Consider the following 19857-nt stretch of genomic DNA (forward strand, 5'->3'; position numbering starts at 1 on the left):
TTTAATTTAAAATTTGGACGAAAAACTTGTAATATTTCTAATAAATTATTAATATTTACATTTATACTGTTTATATCGATTTAATATTTTAATTTGATCAATATCTGTCGCCTGTGATGATTCTATTTGATGAAATTAGGTTCAGGAGTTCTCAAAATATAACTCAAATAATTTATAATCTTTTTTTTAAATCGAAATTTACTTAATCTTTGGCGTAAAACGGTCATGATGATAACGGACGAGGGTCATTTTGGCAGAAAATAGAAACCCCCGTCACACCCGCATGTGTTGTCACCGTTTACATAATATGTACGACATAGACAAAACGTGTTTACGCAGTCAGACTAGTCAGAGTAATACTCACTCAATTTTGGTTCTAGAGTAAAAATACCTATTATAAAATTGAATACTGACAATATTTCTAAGTTCAAGACGGTGCGTTTTTTCCTTTATTCCCAATATAACGTTCATTATATTATCGTTTAGAAATAGCAAAAATTTCAACATTTTTAAATGACATTTAACTTTTCAACATTTTAGTATTTTTTTAAAAAAATCCCCATCTTTCTCTGCAAAATATTATCAACTTTTAATTTTGTAATAGGTGTTTTTATACTAACACCAAAACTGAGAGAGTTCCACTCAGACTGCGTAATTGCGTTTTGTCTATGTCATACGTGTGTAAGACGGATACAATACTTGAGGGTGTGAGTCCTCTTAATATACTAAAAAAAAATAAATATATTTTCTATCGTGCTATATTATAATACATATTACATAATGATTATATAAAATGCATTTATATTTTTAAGTAAATATTACACAAAAATGATTATGTTTACGTCGAATGACTGTATAATGTTGGTTTGTTTGTTTTGTTTAACCCACAATTATCATTCAAATTATGTATACATTTTGTAGGACAGAATACGATGAACAACGAAAATTAATTAAATGCATTCGAAAAATATTGATCATATCGACGATGATCACAGTGACCGTGATGATTGTATCGCTCTTTTGCATCCAATCTGGTCGGGTGGTTAGCAACATTTCGGTTCCCGTTGTCCCCGTCAATCATACGGAAAGTGCAGGGGGACAAACGGAACGCTACAGCGATGAGGCTCTGGTAGTGAGCACATCTCGAGTCACCGTTTCCGAGATGAACGTAACAGATCGCCCAGCTGAACAAATTCAGGATGAGTTGATCACAACTTCCCAGGCCTTGCAGACACCGGAAGTGACCATACGACCAGAAAAGAAGAACGATTCGACCGCTAAAGTACTGCGGGTGAACTCCAGCAGGTCTCTAGACAACAGTTTTGAAGTCGCGACGTTGATGATTAATATGAGCACTGTCACTATGCAACCACTCCATTTAGCCAGGGAAAATTTGAGGGTCGATAATAATAATCTGTATCCGACCAACCACCACTTATACGATAACAATACGACCATTGGTAACGACGATGATAAATACGAATTAAAGAAAATCACCCACATAGAAGTGCATCCGGAAAACAACAGGTAAACCCATCTCCAAATGATGGTATAACTTTGTATACTATACTTAAAATCATGTGAGAACATAAAGAATAATATATCAATATTTATAGTATGTGTAAAACTTAACAGATTTTAGTTTTTCATACATTTTTTACAGATCATGAAAGAAGAATATTTTTTTTTTTAATTGAAATGGTTACCATGGTTGCATATTAGGTACCTGTAAGTTATAGGTACAATATTATTACACATCTATTTTTTTTTTACAAATCTATAATAATATAATATATATAAATTAATGTTTGTCTGTCTGGCTGTCTTTCCTTTATGCATTCCCAAACGGCTAGACCGATTTTTATGAAATGTTTTGTGTGTGTTTGAGTGGTTCCCTGGATCATTTAGATTCACAATTGGACCAGGTAGGTCCAACCCGGGGAGGTGCTCAAACAGGGATCTTGAGATTTACGATGGAAATTTTTGTATACACTTACGTACGCACTACGTGAGGTTCACGATTTACCACAGTTAGATTGTCTACCTGATAATATTTCCCACTGCTCACATAATCACAAGAGAATCTCACGGACAATGCCGGTCGGGATGGCTATACATTAAAATATAATATAATTTACACTTAAAAAGACATTGCTTCCACAGCGTGTTACACCCAAAAGGAGTTAAACAATCTTTTTCCTAGCAACGCCGGTAAATTTAGATTGTATATTTATAAAAATCAAATCTTTGACACGGGAACTGCCAAGTAGAACAGTAACAAATTATACAAATTATATATTTAAGTTATGATTTTTCCTTTTAACAAGATCCATTATAAATATTATAACATCTAATATAAATTAGTCAGGAAAAAAGGTCTAAGGTGTTGGTTAGTTTTTCCATAAGATGGGTGTAGTAGCTACAAAAATGGCATAAAGCTAAAACCACAATTTATTATAGGATTCGTGAGATTAATAAGTTTGCAACAACTGTAACAATATCAGAATTGTTCAGTGAAGCGTTTGTAATTTTAAAAATTTTAAAAATTTACTTCCATCCGAGCGATTTTGATGTTGTTGTTTTCGTAATAAATTCCGATAACACTTTTTGTTTCCCAATAACTATTTGATTTATAAGATAGAAATGTTTGTTTTATCTAAAAATTGAAAAAAAAATTATCATACGTAGTGTTTGGTTATGATTCATATAATATAACATTTTGTTTCAACTAACTTCTTAAATATGTGATGGAATAAATTTTGAATCCACTTTAAAAAAAATGCAGTTAAATAACCCTTAACCAAACCCCTAAAAAAACAGTTTTTATTTTTGTTTTTATATAGAACTCTGATTCGAAACCCGTGAATTTACGAATTATAAATAATTATTTATTGAAATACCATTTAATTTTACTTTTTGATATTTGATACCTAAATTATATAAATGAACTAGACCATTTTAAAATATGATCATTAATAGTTAACATCCATAAACTCCAAATTGCTAATCAATACGGCTTGTTTTATCCTATCGAATGATATCTTGAAATTTGTATATAGAAAGCATCCGCCTTGTTACTCTTCTCAACAGCGTCCATTAAACAATTAGAATATGAAACTTTGTATAACCCATGGAGTGTGAACAGGTAACTTCTACCCAGTTAATGTTGTTTAAATCAATAATAATACCAGTAAAATTCAACTTTATAACATAGACTCAAACGGGGGAGGGTATAAGGGGGCTATAACCCCCATAGAATTATATAAATTCATCTACGCCTATGCTATTTAAAATTCCAAAATTCGTTTTAGCTAGACTCTAACTGCTAGTGTCTTAATATATCGAGGTATTTTTGGAATGCTTATTAATTGTGAGTTAATATAGTTAACTAAAATATAGTTAATATAGTTAACTAAAATATAGTTAATATAGTTAACTAAAATATAGTTTATATTGTCAATAAGGACAATATTGGGTTTAATGATAAAGTAACAGATAGCATTGAAAAAAATGTAGGTCTAATAATGCATTTGAATAATTCAATATGTGGTTTTATTGACGATAATAAATTATAAAATGAATACCCAAAAATAATAGAGTTGGGTTTAACGGTACTTCAAGGGAGCGCAAACATTAGATACGTCGATAAACGCTGTAGATGGCAAATTAAATTTACCTACGATAATAAATTCGTAATCAGAGTATTTCGTACGAAGAAATTCGACTCAATGTAATAGATGAGATATGATAAGATAATATTTTATTGGCCAAAAATAAGATAGTTTAAATAAATACAATAATTAATTACACATAGTTTGGCCCAATTCACCACTGAGGTAGTACCTTGTGTTGGTGATATTGGAATTTCTAGATCATAAACGGATCTCTAGATTCTTTGGATTTCTAGATTATATTCCTAAATGGATATGTCAGAGCCACTGGACGGTAGATTATAAATCCCAGATTGGGTTACACGATAAATATACATCTATCGTATTATACAGTAAGAATAATGCGAGGCAATTTAAACATAAATGTATGAATAATTTACTATCTACCACTCTTTATATAAATTAATTACTTATCCCACTCTTTTATTTAATAAGTTTAAAGTGTCCACGAACTGAATGTAGTTATAGAAGAACGTACAAAATTACATAAACCTATAAATTTAGGTATATATATTGTACAACATGACTCATATAATAATTTGCAATTCCCTTTATAAATTTCTCAAACTTAATAAAATGTAACTTTTTTTCGACAGGGAAGTAAAGTATAATAAAATGGTTCACGATGATCAATTGATAACAGGAGCAAACAATATATTTGCCAAAAAGGACTCTTCAACTAGCCATCTGAAGTTATACAATTTACCGTACAAAATGCATGGTTATAGCAAAACAGAAGATGATATTTCAGCTGACGGAATTGGATGGAATACTAAAGATGAACCAAAAAATACATATCCGGCAACTTCGTTGTCTGGAGGTACTGGTATTTGGGATCAGCCCCCTCATGAAACCCAGAACTATGGGTATGGTTATCATAGCCAACCAAATAGAGTAACTAAAGATCATCGTAGGCCCATACAGCAGAAAGAGAACAAAATCGATTGGCATACAATCGGTATATTGGCGTTCATTAAACTGGGCTTGGTCAAATTGCAGGCAATCGGTTTTTTACAAATATTATTCCTTATTTTATTTAGGCTCAAACTATACATGACTGCGGTTTTAATTAAATTTTTATTAATTATGAAACTAATGAAGTTGTCCAAAATCCTTATATTACCCTTATTATTTCTTCAATTATTACCAACATTGATGCAATTACTTTCAATGAGATCATCTAATAATATGATGAATTTGCCTGGAACCACTCAACCAAATCAACCTGGTGGGTTAATACCAAGTCAATCCGGTAACATACTACCTGGTGGAACCGCCGGAACACTTCGGCCAGTTGGAACAACTGGAACAGGCCAAATAGGTGGAACAACTGGAACAGGCCAAATAGGTGGAACAACTGGAACACTTCGGCCAGGTGGAACAACTGGAACGGGCCAGACAAGCGGAACAACTGGAGCCATCCGGCCAGGTGGAATAACTGGAACCGGCCAGACAAAAAGACTATCGTCCTTTAAATTTGATGATTTAAATTTAATTAGTAAACAACAAAACGAGTCTTCGATATTGTTTGATCCTACCTGGGAAATCTTCCAAAAGATATTGGATTCAGAAAAATGTATAGAAAGAATAGCTTGCCAAATTTCTGTGGCAGAGAAGGCTGGTATCATGCCCTTTTGGATTAACTGGTGAATATTGATTAATCTAGCTGACTTCTGATGATAGCTTAATAATTATGAGGACGTCACAACCCCATGAGTTGTCTCTATCTTGCAAACGTACAATATGGCACATTTTCTTTCATCAGAACCAATTTTGTATTGTTAGCTTAAATATTAGAATTATTTGAACAACTTAAAGATAAGAATAGTATATAAAATAAATTATGTTTTTATATCGGATTTTTACGATAATTTAATTTTAACGCAAGTTACACACCTTTTTGAATTGTAGTATTTGACATAGGTACCTCCTACTTATAGGTAACTCACTTGAAAATTGAAATATTGTTTTTTTTAAGTTGTAATACAGATAATGTTTTTAGTTTTTACATTAAAGTTCGACCATTGACATCATAAAATTGTATCTGCAGAACGCAAATTTGATATGTGGTTCGTTTGTAAGACGGATACAATAAACATGTGGAGGTTGAGACATCCTCTTCATGCTCTTAGTGCATAATAACACTTTTTTAGAACGAACTTTGAATTGTAACTCTTTTATAAATACAAAATGTTATTTCATTTTTGTTTTATTAATTAAATACTCAACAATATTGTATCTTAAAGTGGTTTTATAATTTAAATACATACATTTATATTATTGTTAGGTTATAATTATTGTTATTTGAAGGTAATAATATGTTTTTTAACAAAAATTTTATATTTTTAGGATTATATACCACGTCTCAACATTTATTCCCAGCGATAAACTTGTATCTTATCTCAAAACTTACAAAAATGTAAATAATGACATTTTAAATAATTCAACTTCTGCAGAAAATTGGAAAACATGGTGCTTAGAACGATACAAATGTAATAGTACCTACCAATAACGTATCGAATATGGTGAACACATAATAATGGTATTATTTTTGTATTTATTTACTTAATAGATACTACCATTGAGTACTATATGTCTATATATACTATATTATATAAAATAAACAATATTTGAATACCAATATTGTATAATAATTATGTGTAAGCTTATCAATAGGTTATTCAGTGGCGTATTTAGGACTTTGTTAATGCGAAGGATATTAAATAATAATAATATGTAAAGACTAGAATGTAAAGACTAGAATGTTAAGATTGTTTATTTAAATAATTTTGTTATTTAAAATAATGACAATTGTAATTTCCTGATTATTTTTAGGACGTTTGTTAATATTATAACATCAACCTAAACATTCAATGTTCTACAAATGGAGAATATTACAAGTCCATTATATACCTACCAGCTACCATAACATTAAATTTGAAATTGTATAACTACTAGTAAATAGTATTCAGGTATAAGTTTATTTAGGAAAATACTAATTTACCTTCCTTCATAGTGGTTTTGAGATGACTCTACTCATGGTTCTTGATTTGTTTCAAAATTTCAAACGAGAACATGTACGCCGTACGGATGGTAATGTACTTGTATTATTAGAAAAGACACATAATTAGGTATGCATTTATTGATTGGTTGTTTAATCAGTTGTGTTTTATACTTTCATATTCAATAGTTTTATGGTTAAAACAAAAATAAAACAAAAAAAAAGATCAAAGAGGTAAATATGTCTCCCTAATCACATTCTTTCACAAAATACTCTACTTACTGGGTTATTGGTAATGTATCACTGTATCAATAACTATAAAATATTATAGCTAAATATAGTTGTTGGCAATGTGACGATGGTAAACATTGTTTTTCAATCTATTTAAGACTCTTAAAATAGGTACCACCTAGATATTATAATAACCTATTTAATAATATTATGAAACCAACCCAATTAATAATTATAATGAGTAATAACAATCAGAATTAGACTCATAATATTATAGGCACCAAGTAACCATAATAATAATAATAATAATATAATGCACACAATTTAATATATTATAATATATCTATATTTTGTTTAATATATACAATATTAGCTGCTAAGGCCATTACTTTTATCATATTTTAATAAGACGTCTAAATATAGTAAATTATTTTTTTTTATATTTATGTATATATATACTAGAGTGTTCCTGCCCCTGCTCACTTCGCTCACCAACCACATCCCATCTAGCCATCCGAAACCCCCTAGGGACTTCAGCACCTTAACCCAGGGGTCATATCACTTAGCTTCTTAACATTTAATATCTATAATTTAAAATATTTAAAAATAAAATATACAACATTTTTTTTTAATATAATATAATATGTACAATGGGGTAAATTGAAAATTATAATTGTTAAATTTGTATATCCTGACCATGTATCTTTAAACAAGGGAATGAGGTCGTTCAAGATATTATCGTTTATAAACTTGAGTCTTGCTTATTCGAATGAAATACGGTCTATGAAGATGTACTGTAAATGTCACTACATCATATACGAATTGCAGGTTTTCGGCGCATCGTTTCCTAATAGGTAACCGTAGTTAAGCGGTAACAGCTTATTCTCAATATATTGATTATTGTTTTTCATAATAATATTATAAGAAATAGTAATTTGTATTTGATGAACTTTTTTGTTTACAATTATGAAAGTTGGTATATTCAATATATTGTGATAATAATAGTATAACATTAAACAAAAAAAGTACGGGCACAATATTTTTTATTCTATTGATATTTCAACACCACTTTCCTGTAAAAAAAAATGTGTATTATATTGTTATATTCACTTAGTTTTAAATTATGTTTATATTCTATTTTTGTGTAAATTCACGTCGATGAATATATTATTTATATGTATAATATAGCATAATATAATATAATACATACACATCTTGGTTATGTGCACCGTAAATGCTTAAGTGTACATTTGGAAGTTTTTCTAGTGATTCAATTTCATCATATTTTTCTGAATTCCCATGCAAAGTAACTATTGTAAATGGATCCGATTTACGTTGACACTCCAGTCGTTGTTTATTTGTTTTTTTAGAGTCTATATATCTTTTATCTTTTTCCCTGGAAAATCATGTTATTGTTTAACGTCTTGATTAATTTTTATAATTTAATAGTTACTTTTTATTGTTACCTGAAACGCTTTAGCAAAGTAGTACCACAGTTATCGAGTTTTTTCGATTCAATGAATTCAATTTGAGATTTGTTGATATCGTGGTTTACATTTATTTGCTTTTCTAAATAATTATCACTGGAAAACTAAAAAGTTAGAAGAAGAATTATTGTGGTTTTATATAGTGATGTAACTACCTACCTAGTGAAAAAAGTATGTTATTAATTTTGTTTCTGTAATAGTTTACGTAATATTGTATTACAAACATATAATAACAAATTGTCCTAAATATCACATACACATGCATTGAAAACATTAATTTTAAAGAAAAAAACTAATTTTTATATTTTTACAATATTTATGACATACCTATGTAATTTATTATAATATTATATTGTCCATTTAGTGTTTAGTATTTACTATAAATCCATAGATTAAGTGGTATAGCTTATTTATGTTATACCTATGTCTATAATATATTTAATTTATATAACTATATTTTTATTTATTTAAGATACCTATGTGGCTATGTAATATTCTATATAGATTATAAATAAACATTTTATCAATAAAAATATTTTCACAATACCTATTATGAATATTATGAATCGAAGAGAAGATATAAAAGTATTAAGGTGCACGTGACCTGTTTTTTTGCTCAAAAAATGCTTTATAGGAAAAACTCTCACGCCTCGTAAAATGATCCAATTTTGATAATTTTTTTTTTTTTTTTGAAAGAAAAACGCTTTTTACAGGGCGGATTGAACTTGGACTCTCAAGATTCTATTTCTAAACCATACAATACGACTTTGAGTATGACCAATTTTCACAAGATTTTGTTATTTTTATTAAGTTTGTTTAAGAAACGAAATTAAAAATCAAAGTTCAATGCGCTCTGTAAAAAATTCTCCTCTTTTTAACGAAAAAAAATTAATCAAATCAGACCACTCTACGATGTGTAAGACTTTTTCCTGTAAGCGTGTTTTGAGCAAAAAATCGTGCATTTTATTTTTGGTTGGCGGTGCCGTTGATGGGTATGTGCGCACACGCAGTGGGTGTGTAGATCAGGGCTTAAAACCGTTTTCAAAACCAATTTCAGAAACCGGTATAAACCGTTTTAAAACCGATACCGAAACCGTATTTAAAAACGAAACCGAAAAAAAATGGATACTGATATTAAAGTCAAAACCAAAACCGGAAAAAATTGGATACCGGTATTATAATTTAAAACCGAAACCGAAAAAAATTGGATACTGGTAGTAAATTCAAAATTGAAACCGTAAAAAATTGGAAATCGTTATTTTTTTTTAATTGACGTGTTTTTAGATACGTAAATAATTCCATTAATACGCATAATTAATACTTATAATAAAATTATATGTAGAAATTAACACCTGTAAGCTAATAACCTATGTAGTTGATGCTTAACCAATAAAAAAAAAAATAAAATTGAGATTATGATTAAAATGTTGATAACCATTTCGTTATTCGCAAAAAAAATTTGGAAACCGGTATACAAAACTGAAACCGAAACCGAAATTTCTTAATACCGGTATTGCTAAGTTGAAACCGAAATCGTAAAAATTAAAAACCGAAATTATTTCAATCTGGTTCAATCCCTGGTAGATAGCCCGGTACCAGCATACAATCACACTCACACTAATCATCGTTGATGACTAACACAAATGCCATGGGCGGTGGCAACAAAGTTGCATATTGCCTAAATATTGCCCCTTATTATAGACGCACGAGCAGGCCCCTTAAATTCGTTTTCACATGAAATTTTACTAGGCATATTATCAAGACAATACACTCGACTTGTTTTATAATTATTAGGCATCAGAAATATACATGTACAAAACATCAAACTATGAAACGAACGAGTAAAATTTCAATTTTAATATAATATATTACGGGAAGTCATTTTTAGAATGATTGTTTTTATAATAATAATATTATGTCCTCAACACAGTAACAATGTACCTCTATTGCCTATACGATACGCCGTTCAATGTTCTAATAAGCAATATTATGGCAGATAAAAACAAAAATGTGAAGTGATGGCATTTGGAAACTCGCCTTTGTTAGCTTATTTCAGTACAAGGCAATGATGAATAATTATTATAACCCATTTTGAAAAAATGATAAAACATCGCATTCAAAAATAAGTCTGTGTTGAATGTTGGTAGAATATATTAAATAAATTACTCATCATAATAATTATTATTATAATAATGGTATGAATATTTTTAAGGTTGTTTTAAAACATATTTTCTATATACCTACTTTTAATTTAATTATTATAATTTTAATTTTAATTTAATTTAAAATCGATAGGCATATATGAATATACTGTAAACATAATATTATAATATTTCATAGATGTTATGAGGTTATAAGGTATTAATTATAATATACCTTAAAAGTGTTGTAACTATTATTTATATAACTGTTTATATAAACCTACATATAAAATGGATTTTCTCAGTAAATAAATAAATAATAATTATTATAACATTCTATGGTGTATAAAAATGTTCAAATAAAAATAACATCGTCCCAAAAAAAAATGGACGGTATCACATTCAACCTACACGGCGTGCACTAGTTTATTAGACACACTGAATTGTAAATACATATTTATTAAATTTAGAAGCTACTGCTTACTGGTTATTGAACATTTATAATTTCTACTGATTTTTACATTTTTGTACTTGACATTAAATTGTAATACTAATTATTATGAATCATTAGTTTCGTGTAGTAAGTATATAAGGTACTCGTACTATTTTAATAATGAATATTAAATCTTTTAGAATAATCACATATACATAATATGTAAACGTATAATAATTTATGTTTTTGATATTATACTAAGATATAATTGATTTTTTTATTTTAAACAAATAATTTAGGCGTTTCGTCTGTATAGCTTTTAATTTTTATTACAAATATTAATTTTAAATGGATCTTACTTTCCCCGTTATTTCTGGATCGTTATCTGCACATTTTCTTAGCATGTCACAATTATTTGGATTGCAGTCAGGCACAAAAACATTTTTCTTTTCCTTTTTCCACTTCGTTATTGCTTCTTTTTGTTTATTTTTAAGTTCTTCAAATTTTATGAACCAGTTTTCATGTTCACGTGCAGCATCCTCGGTTATATCTATAGTATTTTTATAAAGCAATGAAAATATAATAGAATAACTATCATCAAAAAGTAATATTAAAATTGTATAAACTGTTCCGAATTCTGTATAGTTGAGATTATGCATGTAAGTATGATAAAATATTAACGTATTGAATTCTCGAGGTTCGATTAATAAGCTTATATGTTTAAATCACGTTCCAACTGACAAATTAATTGTCTTATTTATTTTAATATAATAAATAATTAAACCATCGTCTATAATATTATCTTAACATCTAGAAACTCATTAGGTACCTATACAATAATGTTTCGATGATGAAAATAGTATCTACTGTTTTAGAATACAGTTATATTATGTACATCTGTTATCTGAGTGCATAATACTAATTTGCATTGTAATATAGGACTAATTATAACTAAAGTAATTCTTCTCTAAAAAAAATAAAATTACTAGGTAGGTATATGATTTGTAATAACCTATTGTTAACAAATATCCTCAACTTAACTGTTGGGCATATCTCTTAGATGGGTGATTCAGTTGCAACTTAAAAGAGTTAGTGCGTTGAAATAATTATGGTTTATATAATTAACTATATGTAAAATTATATATGCAAGTGATAAAACATCGCTCAAGCAAAACGATTCTGAATACGATTGTTTTAAAATTATATAATAATATTTTTGTCTTGAATTTTATTTAAAACGTTTGTTGTTAAGTGTGTTTTTTTTATAGTCAAGTTTATTTGAGATTTAAATACACCATTAAATATTTAAAAATGTAAATGAATATGTATAATTTAAATGAGAATATACTTGTACGTATTTGTTTTGATATAAAATTCCTCAAAGGTCGTTTAAACAAAATAATATATTAATATAAGTTATAACATAATATTGTATTATGTTTATTTGTTTTTGCAGTATATTATAGTTTAAGTCTCTTAAAAAGAGCACAAAACACGTTTGTATATTAAATTATTCGTTCAAATATTACACCTTGTCCGGCTCGTTTTGAATAAATATTTAGTGTTTGTTTTAGAAATGGAAATACCTAATTACGTTAAGTACAGTATTTAAATACGTACCTAATTTTTTAATAACTATGATTAATTTTTCGCACGATCAATTTTTTTGTACGAACTTAAATTTCACTTAGCTCTTCGGATTTATTTTATTACCTAGTCTAGTGATCGGCCAACTTTTTAGACTCTGGAGCCGCGCTACCCCATTCAAAAATAAAAAAAGTTTCGCTGGTCGTGTGTCGGATAAAAATTTAAATCTTTTAGTCTTATTTTAAAAAATAATAGTCATATGGAATAGTCGAGCGGGCCGCGACCTTACAATATACATTATATTAAATAATATAGTATATACATGTATACACAGTACTATTCATTATATTGCAGACATGTATTCATAAGATATATTACGTGGCATTGATTGTACAATATGATCAACGAAATCCACAGCGTCGACATATTTGGAACGAATCTTTAAAAATGTTTCATGATCTTTGCTAGACCAACCTCCGGTAAGACCATAGTTACGTGCACAGAAATCATGGAAATCTGCAATTTCCTAAACGAAATGGAATATATTAATATAATATTTTATTATTACCATAATATATTATGTACACATAATATAGGTATTTAGCATAATATTTTTGTACTTTTGAGGAGTATGTATTTTTTGAAATTGGAACTCTTTTTATGGTTTTTGTTTCCTTCTTTTTTTTACTAATAGCATCGGCGTGTGGCTTTGAAACGACATCATGAAGTGCTAATTGCTTTACCCGTTCAATTTCTTCAAACAGCGCGTATTGCTTAACGCTCTCTTCTCGTAATCTTAAAATTTTTAATCTCCTTAGTACTCTATAATACGCTAACAAATTTATTGTACATACACATTTCAGTTGACTTTCACTCACTTTTTTGAGCATCCTTCTTTTAATTTTGACAGCTTTGACTCAAATGTCTTTATATCATTTCGAAAATGTTCAAACCCTATAATAAATTCCTTTGATTACAATCAATACGATATTTCTATTAAATTTAATGAATTTAACTAAACATGTTTGTTAGGTTACCAAAAATGTATTATTCATACTTTATTTTATGAAAGTAATTTTAAATGCTAACCTAACCTTATGCAAAAAGACGACTATTTTACTAATTAATAATTAAATGGAAAATTGTTAAGTATTAAGCTTTTAACTTTCAAACAAAAAATATTATTTTAATCTGCTAAACTTGGTTAGTAATTTTATATATTAAACGTTCTATATTATATTGAATTTAAGTTTTATTTTAGTGAGTGTTATAAAATTATTTATTACGATCAAGTCTGACTGAAGAAATCTCAACGATAGTCAAGATAAACGTATTTATATTTTCTTGAAAAATTGTAGTTATTTGTTACTCTCAGGGCCATATTTAAGATTTTTCCGCCTGTGGGTAATAACATTTTGGCACTCCCGACTTTGCTTATGATTAATTTTTCCTATTTCAATATTTTTATTTTTTACACAATATTTATTTACCAAAATTCAAAAAGAAGGTAACTCCATAGTATATATATTATTAATTTTTACCACAATCAACGCAATTCTTACATACAATAATAATTTGTTTTAATTTTTAAACACCTGAATTTCTGAAAACTTAAACGCAAAAGAGTATAAGTGTAAAGGTTATACTCCAAAAAATACCTGGCTAATGACAAAAAAAAGAATACGGTAAGTACTATTTTATGTAGGTACACCAGTTTTACATACCTACGGTTTTGATTTTATTCACGTCTAACGCAGTCTTTTTCAAATAGGATAGTTTTTTTTTCATTTCTTGTATCGAACTGGCAAGTTGATTCAGATCCGCGTGTCTGAAACACGACGACGTAGGTACGTCATATTATTATACTCTCGCGTACCTACATGTACTGCAATAAGTACTATATTCGAGAAGGTACCGAAGTGTATTCGAACAACGTCCGTTTCTGTGGTCGATATACGACGGACGTTTATTACTCACCTGGAAGTATCGAGTTCTTGCTTGTATTTCAACATCTCCCGTGACGTAGGCCAGACGTTAGGTTTCAGATGGTTTTTGAGGATCTGCCAATGGACCGCGTCCACGGCACGGTCGTCTGACCAAGACATAATGTCCGCAGTTTGCACTCCAATCGTACCGCGTTTGGCGTATATATTATTATTATTAAAATATACAGTATAAATAAGTCGTGATAAAAGAAAAAAAATGTCTCATAATATAATATTATGCTGTGTTATAATCGTGTTATATCGTTTGGTAGACCGTCAGCCAGTAGATTATTTGACGTTTCAACAGACCTAGTAGCTGATGTGCGCGTTCAAACACAAGCACGCATACTTGCCACCTGCCGGTGTCGGTTGCCGGGTAACATCCAAGGCTCCCAAAACAATACATGCAAGCTTGCAGACCGAATCTAAATCGAATACTTAACGTGAACCACTTTATTCATAACTGTTATTACCTGTGTATAATATCGCAATATAATAATATTTATTACATTATTTTATTATACGTATAGGTATCTACGTACAATCGTACCACATACACACGCACACACTCTACACTACACTACCTGACGGTTTTTGTTGTTGACATGAATTCGTAAATAGGTAAACGGAGAATAATATAAAATCTATGTACCGGTGTGTGCCATGTTAACATAGTGAAAATACGATAAAACTGTTGAGGGGTGGTTCAATGCCGCTTTTTTTTTAATGTCATCTCCATTAGTAACACTGCTCGGTGTAAATTATATAATAATATGTATACGATATATTATTTTAGGTTATAATTTAAGTACAATATTTGTAATTGTGTTAGGTATTATTGATTTGATAAAAAAAACAAAACGCTCTAGAATTTAAACATAAAAATATATTTTTACTGACATTTTTATCCAATTATTATTTAGTATTTACTATAGTCAAAAAAAAAAAAAATGGACCTTTATACGGTTGAAATACAATTTCATATTATATAGCCTTAAAAACAGTAACTTCATGTGGTCAAACGCAAATTGTTTACAATTGATTTTGTAATTTGAACCACTTTTCGGAGCACATATTATATTATTAACTTTACATATTTTAAACATAATATATGCAATAGGTATGTAGATCAAAACTGTTTATTATATATCTTTTATAATATTTTATTCAGTAAAAAAATTTACATGGCATAGGTACAAAATGAATAATGGGTAGGTACCGACGACGGTGTGATAACAAATTTGTGTATAGGTATTATTTAATAATATTGAATTTCAGTAGAACTTGTAGTAAGATGATGATTTGTATGGATGAAGTGATTCGTGGTGATGGTAACCAATGTCAGAGTGTTCACTGTGATGGTGGGGTGCATCGATTTTCTTGACAACAGCGTTGAAACCGTGCTCGTGGTCGGCGGTGTACTCGACAACACGTGTAGAACCATCGGCTTCTACTAAACTGTACGATCCTTTGACATTACCATGACCGTCGCTCACTTCGCTTTGGCTTTTGATGTCGTGTGTATGGAGGTCTTTTACACCGTACTCGAAATGATACGGTGCAGGTGCGTGAGCATAGTGATCGTGGTGACCATCGTCGTAACTTTTGTACTCAGGCGGGTAAGCAATGGCCATATGTCCAATCAGAGCAGCAAATACAATCAGCTGAAATTTTCATAACGTTTTTGGTTTTTATATAGTCCGATATCTTGAATAAAGCCGATGTTATATTACATATTTGATATATACCTATATGGCTATATGTACCTATATACATGACAAAATCTATTTTGTCATGCATATATGAAAGTGTGTTGACCATGTGCACATAATATGTCCATGCATAAAATCTTTAATAGTAAATTAATTGATTCAAAATATTAAGAGTTTTTGATTTGGTATTATAATGTATGTATTATTGCATAAAACACACATTTATAAAAATATACAAATTAATACCTATTTGGTTTAAATTTCTGTCTGCGTAAATGAAGTAAATATTAATCATAATATACTTATTTTATTTACCTAGGTTTCTAATAAAGTTACCTAATTATAACTTATAAATAATAAATGTACAATATCTTACCTTTGTAGTCATTTTGAATGTATTGTAGATGCGTACACACTTTTACGAGATGAGATTTTTAAAAATAAAATTTATTCTTCACAAAGAATGAACTAGGTAGGTACTGATAACTATTGAATCTTAGTATGCAGTATATATACTGCATGTGCAGATCCCTCCTATATTAGATTGTTCAACATTCACACAGATATTTTATAGTTTAGGATTTTAGATATAGTTATTGACTGAGAAATGGACACGTAGTTACATAAACTCATTAAAAAAAATACATGAAATACACATCTTCCTAATTATTAGCAGTATACACATTACATAATTAATTGTGTTTTTAATTACCAATGTTTTATCATTATGCTAAATAAAATTAGTCAATGATGGTTTTGATATCAAATGTAGGTAAAAATATAAATCTTCTATAGGTACCTACGAGTTACGACCAACCTATTATTTATTATTATATTATATACTATTATTATAGTTCCTACGTTATATTACACACAATGAAGTAATATTTTTTTATTACAACAAACTTGTAATTTATTTTCTACTTTAACTTTTCAAACATAGTAGGTTCAATCAATTACCTACATTTTTATTTTATTGTGAAGAAACTAGATATTACAAGGATAGGTACGAACAACTAGAGTTTTAGATATTTTCATGTTTGATATTTATAAAATATTATGTTTCTTCATAAATTAATATAATTTATTATTACTATTGTGTGATAAATCCACGATGTAGAGAAGATAACACTTCCCTATCTCACAATGTAAAAAAATGGATGTAAAAATGAACAGCAATCCATCAGTTTAGAAATCTCTCAACAGATTTTCTCTACATCGTGAATAAATCTTTTTGGATTTTTGAAACCGTTTTAGTGGTCGAATTTGTCTGATGCATGGGATCACGATCTAGGCCGACTATCATACCTACTATAATAAACATTTAATTTTTTTTTGTATTATCTATATATTTTATATTAAGTATAATATTATATAGATTATAGGTATAAAAAAATAAAATGGTTATTATTTGAAAACAATTACCTACTTACATAATTATTTTTATGTTAAAAAATTATTTTCACAAATATACCTATTTACATTTTATTTATTTCACTTGCCTATGATAAAATAAAAAAATAACTATGATAATATTAGATTATGGCTTTATTATTAGTTTTTAATTTATACAATTTTAATTTCATTCAGGCGTTACTATCATATAGGCGGCCCTAAGCCCTTCAACCAGTATAGTATTTTATATTATGATTCCTAATATTTCCCACAATTTTACATTGGAAGTTTCACTGAAGCTTTACAAATAAGTCGGCCTCACCACCTTAGTAACTTATTAAATATTAGGTACCTACAATATATAAATAGTCAACTCAATTGAAAGGTAAATTTTATGTTCATAGTTTACTGTACATAATTACATAAAAATCTAATATGCAATATGCATCTTTAGTTAGCCTAAACGGTTAGGTATATATATTTGAAAAAAATATTTTGGAAATTAAAAAAGCGATGTACACTAAAAAATATTTTATTTTGTTTTATTTTTATAAAAGAAGAAACAGATAAAAGCTAAATGATTCATTCAAACTTTTATTGGAATAGATTCAGTTAAAGACAGGTATTCCTATTATACTGTTAATATAGTTTTATTAGGTATTAATAAATATTATAAAATAAATAATAAATTAAAATCTATGGTTTATTTTGTATATTTTAGATTCTGAGCGGAGCGAGGAAGCTAGTGGTTTTACAATGGTGTTTTTTTTTACCAGAAAGAGTGCTTTGATTTCAACACATAGTATCTTATCTTTTAGAAAATTGGATCAAGATTGTACTCTAAACAAGTAATTTTTCGATTTTACTCAATAATTATTTATTGCCAATGTAAAAACCACTGACAAATTACGTAAAATTGCTAAAAACGGGATTTTAATAATATTAATTTAACTTATACCTAGGCTAAAATAAATAATAACAATATAAAATATCCAGACTGACAAACCGTTTCCGCTCAGAATCGTTTTTCTTATACAACGATATTATAATATCATGGAATTCAAATTTAAATTTTTATATCCCCCCTATTGTCTTTTTTTTACCGACCTACAGAAAACAACTTACTAGTTATTACAGCTGTTAAGAGTCATTAATTTTTCTAAATTATTAATTTTATTCGTTGAGTCAACAAGCTTGAAATTTAATACGAGGCTCTTAATATATTTTTACAATAGCAGTTGAAAAATATTAAAAACACATACCTATGCACAATTGTCAATTTTTTTTTAAATATTTCAAGTTTAATTTCGACAAAATTTATTAAACTTAAAATTAAAAAGCGGGTAAGTGGATGTCACTCTGCTGTACAGTAGGTTACAAGTGGGTCAATGTATAATGGATTGTATTAAACTTGAATTCAATGATATAATATCTTTGTATAAGAAAAATGATTCTGAGCGGAGACGGTTTGTCAGTCTGGATATTTTATATTGTTATTATTTATTACCTATAGCCTTTAAGTTTAATTAATATTATAATATTATTATTTTTCATTCGTTTCTATGGTGATGAACAAAGCGTTAGAAATTAAAATCATGTTTTTAGTGGTTTTTCGTAATTTGTCGGTGGTTTTTCCGTGGCATTAAATTATTATTGAGTAAATTGAAAAATTACCTCTTTAAAGTACCATCTTGATCCAATTTGATAAAATATAAGATACTAGATGTTGAAATCAAAGCACTCCTTTTGGTAGAAATTTTGTATCCAGGATAAAAAAAAATAAACACCATTGTAAAACCACAAGCTTCTAAAATGATTTTGTAGTTAAAAATGTATGTAGGTATATTAATAATAACACTATAAGTATAATATAAAATATCCTAGGCTGCCAAACCGTCTCTGCTCAGAACCGTTTTTTGCACACATGATATAAATAATTGAATTTAAATTTACAGTCACCCACTTGTAGCCTACTGTACAGCAGAGCAACTTCCACTTACCTGCTTTTTTTTTTGTTTATTTAAACAAAAAAAAATGTCCCCCCATTTTAAATTCCTGGGCACGCCACTGCCTAAGGCCTACGAGACGCATAATACCTAATTAATAGCCGTTAATCGCACAGAAGACGTATAATGTAGATAGATAAAGACGTTTCAAAATCGATGTATCAAAATCAAAAATAGCAAGATCGACAAATGTTCAGAATAAAATTTT

The 19857-nt window shown here is 28.5% G+C and overlaps 2 protein-coding genes across 3 annotated transcripts; both read right to left on the reverse strand.

Annotated features, from left to right (window-relative positions):
- Positions 1–7284: 7284 nt before the first annotated feature.
- LOC132948952 (coiled-coil domain-containing protein 112-like) lies at positions 7285–14898 on the reverse strand. Of its 2 annotated transcripts, none has more exons than XM_061019673.1 (9): positions 14529–14898; positions 14276–14379; positions 13430–13505; positions 13172–13346; positions 12930–13077; positions 11324–11514; positions 8370–8494; positions 8114–8299; positions 7285–7976 (listed from the first exon to the last, which is right to left on the reverse strand). In XM_061019673.1, exons 1-9 carry the CDS (start codon positions 14654–14656, stop codon positions 7952–7954), a joined length of 1158 nt encoding a protein of 385 aa, XP_060875656.1. In that variant the 5' UTR covers positions 14657–14898; the 3' UTR covers positions 7285–7951. The 2 variants fall into 2 exon arrangements, with proteins under 2 accessions (XP_060875656.1, XP_060875655.1); XM_061019672.1 differs by having other exon boundaries at positions 13172–13373.
- Positions 14899–15402: 504 nt separating this feature from the next.
- LOC132948772 (cuticle protein 8-like) lies at positions 15403–16774 on the reverse strand. The gene is made up of 2 exons (XM_061019416.1): positions 16625–16774; positions 15403–16200 (listed from the first exon to the last, which is right to left on the reverse strand). The coding sequence occupies exons 1-2, from the start codon at positions 16634–16636 to the stop codon at positions 15811–15813; spliced, it is 402 nt and encodes a 133-aa protein (XP_060875399.1). The 5' UTR covers positions 16637–16774; the 3' UTR covers positions 15403–15810.
- Positions 16775–19857: the final 3083 nt, after the last annotated feature.

This window comes from Metopolophium dirhodum, chromosome 7, assembly GCF_019925205.1.
Source record: "Metopolophium dirhodum isolate CAU chromosome 7, ASM1992520v1, whole genome shotgun sequence".
NCBI lineage: Eukaryota > Metazoa > Arthropoda > Insecta > Hemiptera > Aphididae > Metopolophium > Metopolophium dirhodum.

What these genes read in the sequence shown, in the direction of transcription:
- LOC132948952 (XM_061019672.1), bottom strand. Translation starts at nt 14,656, where the DNA reads ATGTCTTGGTCAGACGACCGTGCCGTGGACGCGGTCCATTGGCAGATC. An exon ending in CAAGAACTCGATACTTCCAG is followed by an intron (nt 14,380 to 14,528) that starts GTGAGTAATAAA and finishes GTCGTGTTTCAG; the next exon opens with ACACGCGGATCTGAATCAAC. An exon ending in ATCCAGAAATAACGGGGAAA is followed by an intron (nt 8,495 to 11,323) that starts GTAAGATCCATT and finishes CTAACTTTTTAG; the next exon opens with TTTTCCAGTGATAATTATTT.